Source organism: Dasypus novemcinctus, chromosome 14, assembly GCF_030445035.2.
Source record: "Dasypus novemcinctus isolate mDasNov1 chromosome 14, mDasNov1.1.hap2, whole genome shotgun sequence".
In the NCBI taxonomy this organism is placed as follows: Eukaryota; Metazoa; Chordata; class Mammalia; order Cingulata; family Dasypodidae; genus Dasypus; species Dasypus novemcinctus.
The window spans coordinates 56,847,196-56,865,628 of NC_080686.1; the positions used below are offsets into that span (position 1 = coordinate 56,847,196).

The 18,433-nt window shown below is 36.0% G+C and overlaps 1 protein-coding gene across 1 annotated transcript in view; it reads right to left on the reverse strand.

Annotated features, from left to right (window-relative positions):
* Nucleotides 1–18,433, reverse strand: part of RAD54B (RAD54 homolog B) — a 125,774-nt gene that overhangs the window by 28,483 nt on the left and 78,858 nt on the right. The window contains exons 6-9 of the mRNA XM_012518128.4: nucleotides 16,996–17,158; nucleotides 8,360–8,585; nucleotides 7,889–8,096; nucleotides 1,361–1,500 (exon numbers count right to left, since the gene is read on the reverse strand). Of these exons, the coding sequence (XP_012373582.2) occupies nucleotides 1,361–1,500; nucleotides 7,889–8,096; nucleotides 8,360–8,585; nucleotides 16,996–17,158 (737 nt within the window). The remainder of the gene's footprint in view (nucleotides 1–1,360; nucleotides 1,501–7,888; nucleotides 8,097–8,359; nucleotides 8,586–16,995; nucleotides 17,159–18,433) is intronic.

An 18,433-nucleotide genomic window follows, 5' to 3' on the forward strand; every position in this document is an offset into this window, starting at 1 on the left:
GATTTAAGAAAAAAAGAAAGAAGATGCAAATAAATAAAATTAAATTTAAAAATGAGAGGGGGACATTACTTCTGATCCCACAAAAACTTTAAGTATTTTAAATTTTCTAATGTACAAATTATTTCTATATAAATCATAGAAATTTTTCTTATACTGTAAAACTATTTTCAATTTTTAATACAAAAGTAATTTCAATTTTTATTATAATAGGCTCACTGAGGAAGTAAAAAAATGCAGTTATGCAAAAATAAGAAAATTAACACCTTTAATCAACCATAAAGAAACACTGCTGTCAAGATTTTTTATGTATATATTCCCAATCTTTCTTCTTTGCATAAATAGGCAAATACGGTAAATGTTTTATTTTTATTTGTGTTTGTAACAAGAACAGAATCTTAAAAGATAAAGCTCCATGAGAACAAGAAACCAGTCAGTTTGTTTCATCACTGTATTTCTCTGACATTAGCAATTGATATTTAGCACACTTTAGATGCTTAATATGTGCTGGATAAACAAATCAACGTGATCAAATTTAAGTAATGTATCATGAACATTATTCATTAAATGATCACATAAACCATTATTTTTATAGTTCCTGGTATATGGAAAATGTTCAATAATTTACTGATTAATTACTATATTTCATTAATTCTGAGTCATACATTTTTTCACACTTTAACTTCTCTGAAACAGGATGCTTTTTACAATCAATTTTCTACTTAGTGGTACATAAAATAATGGCATGCCTTACAACTGGTGGTATCTTAGAGTAAAAAAAACTGTCTATAAAATATATAGACCATAATTTAACTATTTTCCTACCTTTAAATATATAATTTGTTTCTAATTTTCTTAACCCTTAGAGCTATATCTTTAAGCAAATCTATGATTATTTCCTTGCAATAAATTCTGAAAAGTGGTATTGCTAGGCCACAGATATACACAATTTAAAGGTTTTTGATACATGTTGTCAAAGTTTCCTCTAGAACAGTTGTACCAATTTACATTCCAACCAGCAAGAAGTGGTATTCTCATCTACACCTGCTATAACAATGTAAATCCAATCAACTAAGAAACCAATAGAAAAGTTAAAAAGTTACCTCATGGTTATTTTGGTTTGCTTTTTTCAAAACCAGTAAGGATGAACATTTTTAATATGTTTACTGGTCATTTGTAATTCTTTGTGAAGTGCCTATTTATGAATTTTATCATTTACTAAAATGAGGAGATGAGGGTTAGTGAGGAAAAATAAAGCATTCACTATAATAATTTTTTTAATTAAAATAATACTCAGTTATGCATAATTTCCCCAGACATCCTACTCTATTTTTTTTAACTTATTCATTAAAGTAAGTTATACCTCAGAAGCAGAAGGTTCTCTTGATATAATGATGGGTTCTTCATATATTTTTTTATAGGCTGACAAAGAACCTAAGATTCCTGGATTTACAAAATCAATTACTGCAAAAAATTCTTGCAAATCATTCTGAACTGGAGTACCTAAAGAGAAATAATAGTGATGAGAAGATCAAATTTGTATTTTATAATCACAAGTCTTAATAGAAATTGGTATTCTCTTCCCCAAGAGGACTCTCTCTATATTATCAAATTCCCTAAAAGTAAGAAAGAACAGTCAAATAAGATTGAAAAAAATATTAAAAGGACAAATTTTTAATTCTCGTATTAACAACAAAGTGGCTAAGTACAGGCTTTGGACCTTGACTGCGTTCAAACCCTGCCTGCATCACTCACTACCTGTGTGACCTTGAGCAAGTTACTTAACAGTTTTGTCATCCACAAAATGATGTAATAATAGTAGCTCTGTGATAAACTGAAACATGTCCCACTTAACATGAAATAACTAGAAGCAGAAAGTAGAGTTACCAGAGAAGGGGGAAGGTCAGTGGAGAATTATTGCATAATGGGTTTCATTTAGAGTAACAGAAAAGTTCTGGTAATGGATGGTGGTGAGGTGAGCACATTGTGAATGTGATGAATCCCACTGAATCGTATGCTTAGGAGTAGTTGAGATCAGAAAGTTAATGTATACATTGCTTCCATAATTAAAAAAAAAAAGTGAATACACAATGACAATTAAATGCAATCTGTGATTCTTGACTGAAACTAATAACAGAAGAGAGAAGGCCCAAAAGAACGTACAGTGTCTTATGAAAAAACTGGAGTATAGACCGCAAGCTTTATATCAATGTTAAATTACTTGAACTTAGTAACTGTACTTAAGGTGGTTACATAAAAGAATTTGTGCTCTTGGGAAATGTACATGGACATTTTAAGGGTTCAAGGAACATGATATATAAAACCTACTCTCAAATGTTAAGAAAATAGATAGCAAATTAGGTAGATAACCAGATGGATGGATGGATGAGTGGATAGAAAAAATGATGCAGCAAATGTGGTGAAATGTTAAAAGTGGGCAGATCTGAATATGTGTGTGTGGGGTGTGTTGGAGTTCCCGTATGGGTTTTGTCATATTATTATTGCAACTGTCCTCTAACTTTGAAATTTTATATTGGTGTGCATTTTGTTAAGCCTTTAAGAGAAAATCCAAGGCAGTAACTAATAAAAATACAGAGAACAGGGGAAGGAAAGAAGAGAAAGAAAAGTATAGTGATCGTGGGGTTGGCTTCCAGACTTCATTCAATCCCAAAAAATTAATGCAAGCCAATCATGGTAACCCTATCTTCTTTGCCAAAGATCAGTATAAGAAAGGGTTTGTTTCTTAGATTGTGTTCCCTAGAAGCAGAGTCTGAGACAGGGATATCCATGTACATGATTTAAGGAGGGAATGCTCTCGGAAAGGGAGTAAGGGAATCAGGAAACAGCAGGGAAAGAAATTAAGTAAGGATGTGGCCTCTGCTATAATTTAACTTCAGCCTGATCCTATAGGAACTCTAGAGGGTAAAATTCCACCACAAACTTAAGTCCTGAAATTACCCTGAGGCAAGGGGTCAGCATTTCTAATTCACCCATGTTTCAGTCAATCATTGACTGCAGTCTACAGGGAGAGAAGCACTGCAGGGGTAGGGAAGAGGCTCTTCTTAGTCACCTAATGGTAATTTTCCAGGGAAGGTGGGAGTTATTAGTTATCAACAGTCCCAGCAGCTAAGATATGGGTGCAATAGTCCAGAAAACGGAATGCAGGCAAGGCAATAAGAATTTCCACCAACAGAATGTGACCCATCCTAGCCCATGAGACGTGAGGGGAATCAAGTGAGGGGCTTCTAAGAAAGATTCCTCACTTCTAAAGACACAGAGGAAGAGCAAGGTTCTGTTCTTTAGATTGTTCCTACATATAAATGTGACGTCTGAAACTGCTGCAGTCTTCTGTTCCCAGCCTAAGGATGAAGCTAATACTAACTAAGCACAGTAAAGCAGAGGACAGAAAGAACCAGATTCTTTGATAATACTATTGAGTTGCCATATGACCACTCCTAGAGCCTACCCTATCTCTAGACTTTCAGTTATGTGGGAAATATATACACTTGATTCAAATATCTGTTACTTTCACCTGAAATTATCCCAATGCAGAAGGAAAAGAGACAAAAGCAAATTTGGAAAAAAGAGGAAAGGTAGAACACAAGAAGAATAAGAAAAGGGAATTAGAACTAAAAATAAGAATGAAAGAGTAAGGAGAGAACAAAAAGAGAAGGGGCATGCAGCTACAACAGAGCCAATACTTGAGCATACTATCATTCTAAGGTGTGGTCCCTTTGTTGTCAAAAGAAGTTTAGTTCCCAGTTCACTACTTTCAGTGCTTTCTTATAATTCTAAACTAGATAGAACCAGTAGAAGCAGCTAAATACTGTTAATAATAGCAGAGGAGCAATGTCTTGTGAGAAGAAAAAAGGAAACACTAAAGATTTTCGAGTCAAGTTGGTATGTTTACTAAAATTATTTTCAAATCTATTGAAGGAAAACTTCCAGGGAAATGAAAGAACTTTTTCTCTTCTTATACTCCCATCCCTTCCCTCCACAAGCTTTGTTTTTTTAATTTTTTAATGTAAAGATATAAATCCATCACCCAGCCCAAGAGCCGAAACATTACCCACTACCTACATCTATTAATATTATATCCTTTTCCATTACCTCTATTAAAAGCTCTATGAGCTCTTTATATATATTCATACATATAAATTTTCCTTTAGGTCCTATGATTCCACTTCTGGGGATTTATATAGAAAAAATGTATGTCTGTATACATACATCACCACATTATTTACAATGGTAAAGAATTGGAAACAAACTAATGTTTAACAGCAGGGATAGTTTTCAACATTATAGGAAAATATTTCTGTTGAATACATTTTAATGTATATATATATATACATTATATATATATACATTATATATATATACATTAAAAAATAAGTATTTTATGCATATATCAATAAATGCACATGTATTTTACGTGTGTGTGTGTATGAATAAAGAAACGTGGCAAAATGCTAAGTGAATTAAGGAAGTAAGATTGGAGGATAATTTCTCTAATTTCTAAACATACTGTAATACAGTGATATATATATTTCAGTTTTGAACAAGAATTTTGTTTCAACTCTAAGATTTCTTTTTTCTATTATAGAGCATAGTCATCTAATATCTTGTAATAATCATGCACTTCTATTCATCAAAATGAACCCTAACCATCTTCTGGTAAATATTAACTAAATGCTCTCCTCAGCACCAGGCTAGATAATATCAGAAAACAACACTAAAACTTTTTTCGTTTGATTCTAAGATAGTTATTAAGCATCTATCACATATGTAGCACTCTACACACTCATACAAACATGTACTTCCAAAATAATAAGCAAATCACCTTGGCAGTAAAATATCCTGCGATTATGAAAGAATCCATTCAGTCAATTCGAAGGAGATAAAGAATAAAAGAATTTCTAAGTTTTAAAGGTTAATGTTAATGTTAGTTTTTATCCAAATTCATAGTTCAGGGGAAGTGGTGACAGGGACAGGAAAGCAGAAACAAACTAAGATGGACAAAGCAGGAAAGAAGGACAATGTTAATTCCCCAAATGAAACTGTATGACCAATTACCATTTAGGACTTTCTTTTGGGATGAAGTCACAGAATCAATTTTCTACAGCAAATCCTATTAATATTAAATTTAATTTTGAATGAATACTAGTTAAGTTCATATTTCCCTATAATTGAGAATATTAGTAAAATTGACCATTTATTTTTGCTGAAGAAAATTATTTGGCTTTGAAGTGGGGTAGGTCCTACTTTTATCCCTTCAGTACCTTTCAGTAATCTTTATTCCTCACTCTTCCTTTTCTTACTTTTATGGTCCTAACTTTTTACTCTGTAACTGCTACTACACTCTTTCCCCCCACCCCATCCCCGAGATGGCTCTCCATCTGTCTGCTCATTGTCTGCTCACTGCCTCTGCTCGTTGTGTCTGCTCATCTTCTTTAGGAGGCACTGGGAACCAAACCTAGGCCCTCCCATGTGAGAAGCAGATGCCCAAATGCTTGAACCACATCTGCTCTGTGCTCATTGTGTCTGCTCATTTGTCAGCTCATTGCAATAGCTTGTCTTCTTTAGCAAGCACTGGGAACTGAACCCAGCACCTCCCATGTGGCAGGTGGGCACCCAACTGCTTCAGCCACATCCATTCCTGCTACTACTCTTTAAATAAGCAATATTGACCTTGCATTGGGCAATAAGAGTAAACATATCTGTTTTTCTTTTCCAACAGTGTTACTAAATTTAGCTATAACCTTTTTTCCCCATTGCTTTTCTGGCCCCAGGGATCTCAAAATGAAAAAGCTAGTCAAGACATTTGAACTACAGTTTTGAGAATCAACTCATTTCCTCTAACAGACAAAGCTACAGAGAAAATTTCCCCAACTCATTTTTTTCTTTAAAAATAGCATTTTATAAATAGTCAACACGAGGTTTTTTTTGTTCCTTTGGTTTCCACATTACTAGTATTAATTTGTTGGGCATCTACTGAATCTTAGAAATACAAATAACCCATGAAACTTGATCCCTGTCCTTTGATCTTTTTTTTTTTTAAAGATTTATTTATTTCTCTCCCTTCCACCCCCACCCCAGCTGTCTGTTCTCTGTGTCTGTTTGCTGCATCGTCTTTGTCCGCTTCTGTTGTTGTCAGCAGCACAGGAATCTGTGTTTTTTTTGGTTGCGTCACCTTGTTGTGTCAGCTCTCCATGTGTGTGGCACCATTCCTGGGCAGGCTGCACTTTCTTTCGCGCTGGGTGGCTCTCCTTACGGGGCGCACTCCTTGCACGTGGGGCTCCCCTACGCGGGGACACCCCTGAGTGGCATGGCACTCCTTGCGCACATCAGCACTGCACATGGGCCAGCTCCACACGGGTCAAGGAGGCCCGGGGTTTGAACTGCGGACCTCCCATGTGGTAGACGGATGCCCTAACCACTGGGCCAAGTCCGCTGCCCCTGATCTTTATTATCATTCACTAAATCTGAAGAATATAAATGTCATTTAACATTTCTCGAAATCATTTTTAAAGGCATTTATAGTTTTAAAAATCACTTTTTGCAATGATTAATACAGTCCTAATCAAATTGGCAATCAAATTACTCTGAATTGCTGAAGGATGGGTACCCTCACCACCCCAATTCAGTAAGAAAAGATTAAAGTAAATTTGTTCTAGGGCACACTCCAAACCTAAAGATGTAGAAAGGAAAAGAAGTTGTTGGTCAAACTACTTCTTTCTCCTCATTTTAACTTCAGAGAAGAACTCTGACATGATAAAGGACACATGAAAGATATAATGACACAAGAGAATAAAATCTAATGAGAATAATCATACCTTGTCATTCTAGTCAAAGGAATCACGGTGGTAGGGAAATGGAGCTAAGAGTAGAAAATGTAGAGTTCATAAATATTAGTAATGAATATAACTCTCTTCCCTTTTCTGCTGCCAGAATGTCAAACTGGAAGGGCCAACCAAGACCAAAGTGAAATGCAGGGGCAAAGCTACAATTAAGCTACTCAGGCCCAACTTTAGACTGGACCTTAAGTTAAAAAAAGAGTGGGTAAGGGGAAGTGGATGTGGCTCAAGCAACTGGACTCCTGTCTACCATATGGGAGGTCCAGGGTTCGATTCTGAGGCCTCCTAGTGAAGGCAAGCTAGCCTGCATGGTAAGGTGGCCTGAGCAGAGAGCTGGCCCATGCAGAGAGCTGGCCCATGTGGAGTGCTAGCCCGCACAGGAGCGCTCACCCACACGAAGAGCTAGTGTAGCAAGATGACACAACAAAAAGAGACACAGAGGAGACACAATAAGAGACACAGCAGACAAGGGAGCTGAGGTCGTGCTGGAGATTGAGCATTTCTCTCCTACTCCAGAAGTTCCCAGAATTGATTCCCAGTGCCACCTAAAGAGAAGACAAGGAGACAGAAGAACACACAGCAAACAGACAGCAGATGGGGAAGGGGGAGCAGGAATAAATTTTAAAAAAAAAAAGAATAGGTATGAAAGGAATCTTGTACTTACACATAGTCCATCCACTTTGCCAAAGAGTCTGGGCCAGAAACTTTGGTCAGCAATAAACATATATACATGTCAGGTACATACAAGTGTCAGGTAGTTTTCCAAGAACTTTACATGGTTAAACCCCTTCGACCCTCAAAATTTTAACCATTATATTACTGTGCTTATTCCTCAGAAACCCCAAAATCTGGGTTGCAGAAGATTACATAGATATCTGAAGATTCAGAATCCTACCAACACCCAATTTATAAAGGTCTGCTTATACTAAATCTATCCAATACCACCAATACCAGCAGGATGTCAAGCGTCATATTAGAAGTCTTATATGTTCACTAAGTAAAAATTTCATCATATCTTCCCAAAAGTGAATACTGACCAGTTAGTATTATTCTTTTCTCACAGGAGAGGCTAATGAGGGCTGTAGTTGTCTTAATGGCACTGTTCTTCAAACGATGCCCTTCATCACAGATTAGAAGATTAAATTTTATATTCTTAATTTGATCTAGGGAACGAAGTAGCATTTCATAACTGATAATAAGAACAGAATAAAATGGAGAGCAAATGAATTCTTCTACTTTGTGTTCCTAAAAAAAAAAGATAATACTTTAAAAAGTCATGGGCAGAAACTTTATGAAATCAAATTTGAGCAGCATATACCTAACAGCCACTTATCAAGAATTAGAATATGTTAACTCAAAACCAAAACGTAAGCCAAAATTCCATTTTTGTGCAAAGGGTTGGAAAGTTACAAACACTGGAAAAACTGCAATATAGAGTGAAAATTGCAAAACTGATTTCAAAAGCAGGCAATCTGAAAACAATATGGTTAAACTTTGAAGCATCTTACCTGATCTACAGTAAATATCTTGATCCTCTCACTTCCTAGCCATTTTTGAAATTCTTTCCTCCAATTATTTACCAAGCTTCCTGGTGTGACAATAAGTGTCTTCTTTATTACAGGCTTGCCTCCATAGGGTCCCTGACACTGTAGAGTCCAGATGAGTGCAATGCATTGCAGTGTTTTCCCTAAACCCATTTCATCAGCAAGAATAGCTCCACATCTGCCATTCACCCTGTTAAAAATGATTACACTTTGTTTAATCACATTAGGAAAATATTTTATGCCTCTAAAATCACCACTTATTTGTGAAGAACCAGAAGTTGATATTTTATAATTATAACAAATTCTACTCTTACAGGAGACTTTTTCTAGTTTTTCAATCAGTTGATTTACAACCCATCTTTCTTTTTCATCTTTGATAATTATATTAATTGTATACTGGCAATTAAATTACTAAAACATAAATATAAAATTGGAGATTTGATTCTATATCATCAGTTACTATTATATGTATATATTTAGAGAGACTAAAAATGAATACCAATTTTATATCTATATTTGAGTGATTTATGCAACCATATTTGTCATCACTAACAGTTCAGTAGTTTTTTATCAGTTTTAAAATTAGATATCAAAAGTTTAAAACATACTGTAACTTCAAACTGCAAGATCCTTTGAGTTACATTTATGATTCTCAACTTTCAAAATAGTTCCCTATACCGTAGCAAACAATGATTCCAATTGCTTTATTTTTTTTTTTTGCTTTATCTTAATACACTTAATTTAGTAAAAGTCTGATAGCCTACAAATCAACTAAATTAATACAACTTAAAAATTAAATGTTACTAAGAATATTAATACAATGTGTTTTACACCACTTTATATTTTTTAATTCCCTTGATACACCAGAAAAATTACAAAGTCCAAGAGAATTAAGGACATCACCAAAAAATAAAATTTATTCATTGATTTTATTTCTCATTGTTAGAATTAATAACTAAAAAGCAATTCTATATGTTTTTCATTTCAAGGAGTATAGATAAAATTATAAACATGAATTATAACCACTACAATCTTTCTGGATCAACAATTTGCCAATGCAGGGCCAAATGTCAGCTAAATGTCCCAGAATAAGTGGCAGAGAGAAAGAGGCAGAGGATAAGTGGAAGGAAGGGAACAGGAAGGTTTCACTAAAATGATGATGCCCTTGAGTGAGGTTTTAAAGAACAGAAAAGAAATCACTACACAAACAGGGTAGTTCAAGGAAGATGGCATTTAACCTAAATTCCAAGAAGAGAAAGACAAGAGTATGAAGCTGGCAAGGTAGGCAAAAGATAAAAGATGAGGACACTTATCCTGGAGCTTAGACTCTGTCTTGTAGGTTAGCATCTCTCAAACATCACTTTCATGATTTTTTGCCATGTATATCATATCATCTATTTTTTTTCTTTAAATCAACTCATTTTTTATACTCATTAAGTATATCACTATTAAACTAAAAAGCCAAATCTTCTCCATGTACCATCTAAAATGATATTACACACTATCATTGAAGTGCATATCACAGATTGGGAAATATTGCTCTAAATTCTGAAAGTCTCTCAATGATTTTAAGTAAGGGACTGCCATGTTCAGTAGGTTTTTTTGGTTGTTGTTCTCCAAAAAAAATCAAGCTGGTAAAGTGAATTTGTAGTATAGATTGGGGGCATCAGCAGATACACAAGTTAGGAGGCACTGCAATAAATGAGATAAAATCTGATATTTTTATGACATCAGTTACTGAAGCTGTTGCCAGAAAAGATTAGGAATCAAATGTTAATTATAGGGGAAATACATGTGGCTCAAGTGGTTGAAAGTGAGATAAAATAAATCAAGGATGATTTACAGTCCAACTGAGATGAAATCTCCCAAAGGAAGAGCAGATTTGGAAGGGAAGATAAGTCTAAATAAAGTTTCTAGGAGATAGTGTTCTCTTAATCTGTCATCACTCAAGGGGCTATTAGAGCGAAAAGGAATCTACATTCCCAACTCCCTATTAAATGACAAGTTTAAAAATCTAGGGCTTATGTATTTGTAGCAGTTTGTCATTATTTATAAATCCTAAAAATAGGTACTAGATTATGTTTGTGAACTGGTCTGTTCCTCTGGGCATATTAGATTCGATTCGATTCAGAGGTTTCACTTTCATTTGAGTAAATAATGATTAAGGCTTTGACTGGACATGTCAGTAGGATGTTGGGTCCCTGCCCCCTTGGTGGACACGGACTCATAGAGAAAACAACATGGCAGAGGAGAAAGTTGTTGTTTTGATATTGGAGCCCAGGGAAGTAAATACACAGAGACACAGATATGTGAGGAAGGAGAGAAGGCTCCATTAGACACGGCAGAGGACCCGGGAAGAGAGACAAGCCATTCACCCAACAGTCTACAGTTGGCCTTGTAAAGAGAGCAAAGCAGCTGAGCCTGGAAAGAAATGAGCCCCTGGAGAGAGACAAGACTAACCCCAGCCTACAGCTTATATTGGAAGCAGCTGGAACCATGGAACCTTAAGAGGAAATGGAACCGTGAACCCTGGCAGATATCATCAGTCATCTTACTCCAACACGTGGCAACAGACTTTGGGTGAGGGAAGTAACTTACGCCTTTGGTCTGGTAACTGTAAGCTCTTACCCCAAATAAATACCCTTATAAGTGCCAATGGATTTCTAGTACTTTGCATCAGCACTCCTTTTGCTGACTAATACAGTATTTTAAAAGCAAAAACAAAACAAAACCAAAAGAAAAAAAAAGGAGCAGGAGGAAATAAACCAAGATGTCAGCAAACAATTTGATTGTTTTCTATTTTTTTTTCTTCCTATCTTCAAAATTATCTTTAAGTGCACTACTACTGGGAAGTGGACTGGGCCCAATGGATAGGGCATCCGTCTACCACATGGGAGGTCCATGGTTCAAACTCTGGGCCTCCTTGACCCGTGTGGAGCTGGCCCATGCGCAATGCTAATGCATGCAAGGAGTGCCCTGCCACATGTGGGTGTCACACACATAGGGGAGCCCCACAAGCAAGGAGTGCACCCCGAAAGGAGAGCCGCCCAGCGCGAAAAAAAGTGCAGCCTGCCCAAGAATGGCACCACACACATGGAGAGCTGACACAACAAGATGACGTAACAAAAAGAAACACAGATTTCTGGTGCCGCTGATAAGGACAGAAGTGGTCACAGAAGAACACACAGAGAATGGATACAGAGAGCAGACAACTGAGGGGGGCGGGGAAGGGGAGAGAAATAAATTGAAAAAAATAAAATCTTTAAAAAAAAAAAGAGCACTACTACTCTTCATTCAATATAAAAAGGAGGAATGGATAGTAGGAAGATAAGAGTAGGAGGCTCCAGGAATCAGTCCCTCCAACAAAACAACTATAAAACTGGCAAAAATTGTCTGAAACCCTGGAGTCTAGTGGAACACTGTGTGGCATCCAAGGAAGAACTGGAGGAAGGGGCTGTTAAATTGCAATAAATACCTGTGATTTCACCTACCCTGCAGCAACTACCATCCCGTAGCCTCATGGCAGGCAGCACTGGGGACTGCAGACAGAGCTCCTCCTATAGCTTGTTGGTGCCAAGATGGCTATAAAGACAAAGTCCTCCAAACTCCTGGTGTCTGTGGTCTGATCTGTGATGACTATTTTTGATCAGCTACTTCAGATGGCTGCGGTCTGGCTCTGAAGGCTAATCCTGCTCAAACTCTTTCAAAAAGTTGAAGAGAAGGGAACACTCCCTAATTCATTCTGAGGCCAATACGACCCTCATACCAGCCAGATAAAGATGCCACAATAAAAGAAAATTACAGACCAATCTCTTATGAATATAGATGCAAAAATCCCAAGAAAAATACTGGTAAACCAAATCCAACAGCACATTAAAAGAATTATACACTATGATCAAGTCGAATTTATCCCAGATATGCAAGGGTGGTTCAACATAAGAGGAGCAATAATACCCCACATTAACAGATCAAAGAAAGAAGAAAAAAAAGAAATGACTATCTCAGTTGACACAAAAAAGGAATTTGACAAAATGAAGCACTACTACTTGATAAATATGCTTAGAAAACTAGGAACAGAAAGAAACTTTCTCAGTGATAAAGGGCATACATGAAAAACCCAATGCTACATATTTAATGGTAAAAGACTGAAAGGTTTCCCTCTAAAATCAGGAACAAGACAAGGATGCCCACTGTCATTGTTTTTCACCACTGTACTGGAAGTTCAAGGCAGAGCAATTTAGCAAAAGAAAGAAAGAAAAGGTATGCAAATTAGAAAAGAGGTGAAATTTTCCCTATTTGCAGATGACAAGATCATATTTAGAGAAAACCTTGAACGAAGCTACTAGAACTAAAGAACCAAAGTGGTGGCGTACAAAACCAACATGTGTCTATATATGAGTAATGAAAAATTGGAAAAATAAATCAGGAAAAAAGTTACGTTTACAATAGAAACTAAAGAATCTAATATCTAGGAATAAATATAACCAAGGATGTAAAGGACTTGTACAAAGAAAACTACAAAACATTGCTAAAAGAAATAAAAAATGGGCTGAATAAAATGGAAGGACAGTTCATGATCATGGATTGGGAGACTAAATGTTATTAAGAAGACAATTTTACCCAAAGCAATTTACAGATTCAATGCAATCCTAGTCAAAATTCCAACAGCCTTCTTTGCAGAAATGGAAAAGCTAATAATCAAATGGAAAGAGAAGGGGCCCCAAATTGCCAAAGCCATCTTGAAAAAGAACAAAGTTTGGAGGACTCACACATCTGTTACCAGATTTTGTCTAGGTTCTTGACTATGCTGTAGAAATGAATTTCAAGAGCATGTCGGGTGAGTTAGGCCAGTGATTTATTCAGGTAGGGAGGGACAAGAATGGAAGAAAATAACAGATCATGGGTCCCAGATAGAGAGGAATGGGCTGAAAAGTGAGACGGCTGATTTACAGACTACAGTTCCCCATTATAGATTATAAATGCCCAGGTTTTACTTGCATGGCCATCATGGCAGAGGAAAAACAGCAAGAGCAGGGCATGTCAGAAGAAAAACAGCAAGAGCACGGACTAGCACTAGGACATGGTGAAGGCAAGAGTAGGGGTCCAAACGCAAGAGAGCTTGATTCAGGCTTTGAGCTTACTTTTTGAACCATTAATTATTCCACCCCTTTGCTAATGGCAGGGGAGGAGTCCCAGTTGTTTGCTGTTTTGATTGATTACACCACCCATCAATCTCCCAGGAGGGCCCAATGATAAAGTCCTTTCTGATCTTAAAACTTACCACAAAGCCATAGTAATCAAAACAGCATAGTACTGGCACAAGGATAGACTTATAGACCAATGGATTCAAACTGAGAGATGAGAAATAAACCCTTACACCTGTGGCCAACTGATCTTTGACAAGGGTTTGAAGTCTACTCAATGAGGAAAGAATAGTCTCTTCAACGAATGGTGCTGGAAAAACTGGATGTCCATATGCAAAAAAATGAAGATGGAATCCTACACCACACACCATATATAAAAATCAACTCCAAGTGGATCAAAGACCTAAATATAAGAATCAAAACTATTTACTTCTTAGAAAAAAACCTAGGGAAACATCTTTAGGACCCTGTGTTAGGCAAAGGTTTCTTAGACTGTATACCCAAAGAACAAGCAATGAAAGAAAAAATGGTACTTATCAAAATTCAAAGTTTTTGTGCATTAAAGTACTTCATCAGGAAAGCAAAAAGCCAACCTATAGAACAAAAATACGTGAAACCACATATCTGATAAGGATTTAATATCCAGAATATAAAAAGAAACCCTACAACTCAACAACAGCAAAAAGACAACCCAATTAAAAAATGACACGAATAAATATTTTTCCAAAGAAGACATACAAATGGCAAAAAAAAAAAGTCCAACATTATTAGCCATTAGGAATAGCAAAGCAAAACCACAATGAGACTCCATTTCAGACACACTAGAATAGCTACTATTAAAATAGACAGAAAATTACAAGTGTTGGATAGGATGTGGAGAAATGGAACATTCTTTCCTTGTTGCTGGGAATGTTAAAATAGTGCAGCTACCATGGAAAACATTTAGGTGGTTATTCAGAAAGTTAAGTATAGAATTACTATACAACAAGCAATTCCACTTTTAGGTGTATGCCTGAAGAATTGCAAAGCAGGGACTCGGCCATACCTTGGAATATATGCTCCTCAATGTAATAGAGTTAGACTCATTTATAATTTCCCTACACATGGCTCATATGCCCCTTTTATTTGAACCGACATTTAGCACTATACTTGTTAAACATATGTCCCAGAGACTTAAACCTTTGGTCAGTTCATATGCCAGTTGAGCCCTGAATCTCAGCAGAGTTGTAACGCCTACTCTCCAGTTCATTAGACTCACCCAGGACAATTAGCAAAAGGATGATATTGGACAACACCCATCCCCCAAAATCAGAAAATCTCTATAACTTCAAGCAAAACAGTTCCATCTGCTCCATTGGATCTAAGCCCCTCCTCAAACTGAAACAGTGAGCATCACCATCCCAAAATCCTCAAGACTGAGGAATGAACAAACATAAGGGGGGAATTCAACTACAGACTAAAGTAGACATTATTATTCTAGCAATGAAAGAACTTGTAACATTGATATAAAGGCACTGGCCACCAGAAGTTCTGAGGGAGAGGGAAGAACTAGTGCAACATAGGACATTTGGGGGACATTGGAATTGTCCCGCATGACAGCAAATGACAGATACAGCCATTATACATTCTGTAAAAATTTATAAAATTGTGCACTGCAAAGTGTAAACAATGATGTAAATTAAAGATCATGGTTAGTAGTAATGCTTCAATATGTATTCAATTGTAACAAATGTACCAAACACTAATGAAAGATGTTGTTAATGGGGAAAAGTGGGAAAGGGAATGGGGAGGGGTGAGGTACATGGGAATCCCCCTATATCTTTTATGTAACATTTATGTAAACTAAAGCATCTTTCAAAGTAAAATTTTTAAAAAGCAGAAACTTGAGCAGATATATGCACACTGATGTTCACAGCAACATTATTCACAATTTTCAAAAGATGGAAGTAGCCCAGGTGTCCATCAATCGATGAATGGATTAACAAAATGTAATATCTACATAAAATGGGATATTATTCAGCCTTTAAAAGGAATGATGTTCTAATACATATAACAACATTGGATGAACCTTGAAGACATCATATTGAATGAAGTAAGCCAGATACAAAAGGACAATATTATATCATCTCACTGGTACAAAATTAATTAGAATGAGCAAATTCATGAAGTCAGAAACTAGTATACTAAAAAGAAAATAGCATACTGGTTACCAGCAGCTGGAGTGGGGGTAGGGGAGTAGAGTTAATGCTTAAGTTGTAGTGTTTCCAGTTGGGGTGATAGAAAAGTTTTGGTAATGGATGGGGTGAAAATAATTAAGATCAATGAATTATATGTTTGAATGTCATGAAAAGGGGAAATTTTAGGTTATATATGTTACCAGAATAAAAATTTTTAAAAAACAACGTAAAATTGTACAACACAAACAGTGAATGCTAATGTAAACCACAGACTATAGTTAATAATACAATTGTAATAATATATGTTCATCAACTGTAACAAATATATCACTAATGCAAGGTGTTAATAATGGGGGCAGGGAAGTATATGGGAACCCTCTATTTGATGCATGTAACCAAACAACTTTCCTAATTGAAAAAAGGCGGGCTCCTTCTTTTTTCAAGAGATAGAGGAGAGATAAGAGGAAAGCCTTTTTCCAAATTCCTCTTATGCAAAATTAAAGGCTTCTTCCATTTTGCTCCCGCAATCCTTTAACATACTAGTAGTGAGCTCGTATTATACTATATTAAGGTTGGCTATTTTTATCTGTTTCCACAAAAACTTTATAAGCTATTTAAGAGCAAGCATTATGGTCCTGACATTTGTATGCCTAACTCCCTGGAGGATGTCTGGCAAAACACACCCATTAAGAACTATGTGAAGCCTGAATTATATTCCCCACGAAAGACTTATTGAAGTCCTTATCTCCAGTCCTGTAGAATTGAACCCATTTGGAAACAGGATTTTGACTATGTTATTAGTTAAGGTGATGCCAAACTGAATGAGGATGGGCCTTATTTCATTATGACTGGAGTCCTTATAAGGAGATGACTGAGCAGGAAGAGCAGACACCAGAGGAAGAGACAGAAAGAGGCACATCACCATGGGACAGAGGCAGAGATTGAGCCACTTCCAGACCACTACAGACTTTGGAGAAAACATGGCCTGCTGATACCTTGATGTTGGACTCCAAGCTTCAAAACTTGACGGACAATAAATTTCTGTTGTTTAAGCCAATTCATACTGTGATATTTGTCATAGCAGTCCTGGCAAACTAAGATAAACTACTACTGGAATAAGTGCAAGAAAAAGTACCACTTACTCTTTTCTACAAACTAAATTTGATATACCTCTGAGACTCATTATATCAATCTCTTCCTAGAAAACCATTATTATGTTACAGGTTAAATCAAAGTTTGGATGAGACTAAACAAATAAATAAACAATAACTGTTCCTACCTCATTCCCATCACACATTCATAAAGGAATATGATTCCTTCTTTCTGATGTGGTCGAAGATGACAGACAAGATAAGGATCTATCACTACATCCATAAGAGGAAAACAGCTCTTATTGAATATCCACTGATGATTCTTATCTGGTCGTGGCATAACAAGAGAATCTTAAGAAAAATGGAAAAGCATAATTAAAATGTATTGTGATACAGCTGCCAGCAACTATATAATCTTGCTTTAATTCCTCATAAAATAGAACTTTTTGCCATCATTGGAACCCAAAATATTTTAAAATTATTAACAATAATGCTAAGCAAGTATACAAACTTTAAAAGATAATCTCATGCCAATTTGTGTAAGATTTCATGTGAAGAATTACAAAGAGCTTTCCAGACTTCAAATGCCCACAAGTGCTTCAAAACCACTGAAGTTCACTATTGTCTAATAAGCAATTTCTGTGGTACTGAGACAGGCTCAGTCACAAAATTCAATAGTTTAATATTCAAAGCTAAGTATTTCCACTGAAAGAACATGATGAAATTTTGCCCATATGAATTTGCCAATATTCAGGGTCTCTTGTTCCTTCATAAATGCTCCCTTTATTTTCAGTCCTGAACACACTAACAATGACTATTACTCTTATATATAGACAGAAAAAAGATGACAAATTTTCCATTGACTAAGCCATCATTATCTGTTTAAAGTTATGTACTGCATTCATGAATATCAAATTCATGAACCTTAGCAAAGCAGCAAAAGTAACCATCAAATAATAATGTCATTCTTTAGAAATTTACAAACACAATTTAGAAAATTTGTATAAATATCACCAAAAAGGTAGACACAAATGGAACAAGAAAGCAAGTCTCATCTGATGATTCTGAAGTCAGATAATCATATCAAAATACCCATCAAAATTATTTTTTGGATATTTTGCATGTCTACATCATGGTCAAAAACTGAATTACACTAAAAATCAGGGAGTAGTTGTGGCTCAAGCAGTTGAGCGCCTGCGTCACACATGGGAGATTACAGGTTCAGTCCCCAGTGCCTCCTAAAAACAAAAACAAACAACAAGCAAACAAATGGAAAAAAAACAACTCAGGGATGCTGATAGGGCTCAGTGGTTGAATGCCGGCTTCCTGCATACGAGGTCTGGGTTCTTCCCTGGCACCTCAAAAAAAAAAAAAAAGAAAAAGAAAAAAAGAAAAGCTAAGGAGAAGGAGATAAGAAGGACAAAAAGACAGTAAGTTCCAGTAGATTAAATGAAATACCCATCAATGAGGAAATATTATAGTTACAGCAATGAGAGTTTGGTCATGTTTAACATCAGCAATTATCCAAAGACAAGCTTTCTATAGATCTTCCTACGTTTCTGAGCAACTGAAGGGAACTCTCATCTCTGAGATCAATTGCTAGTAGGTAGGACATTAGGAAGTGAA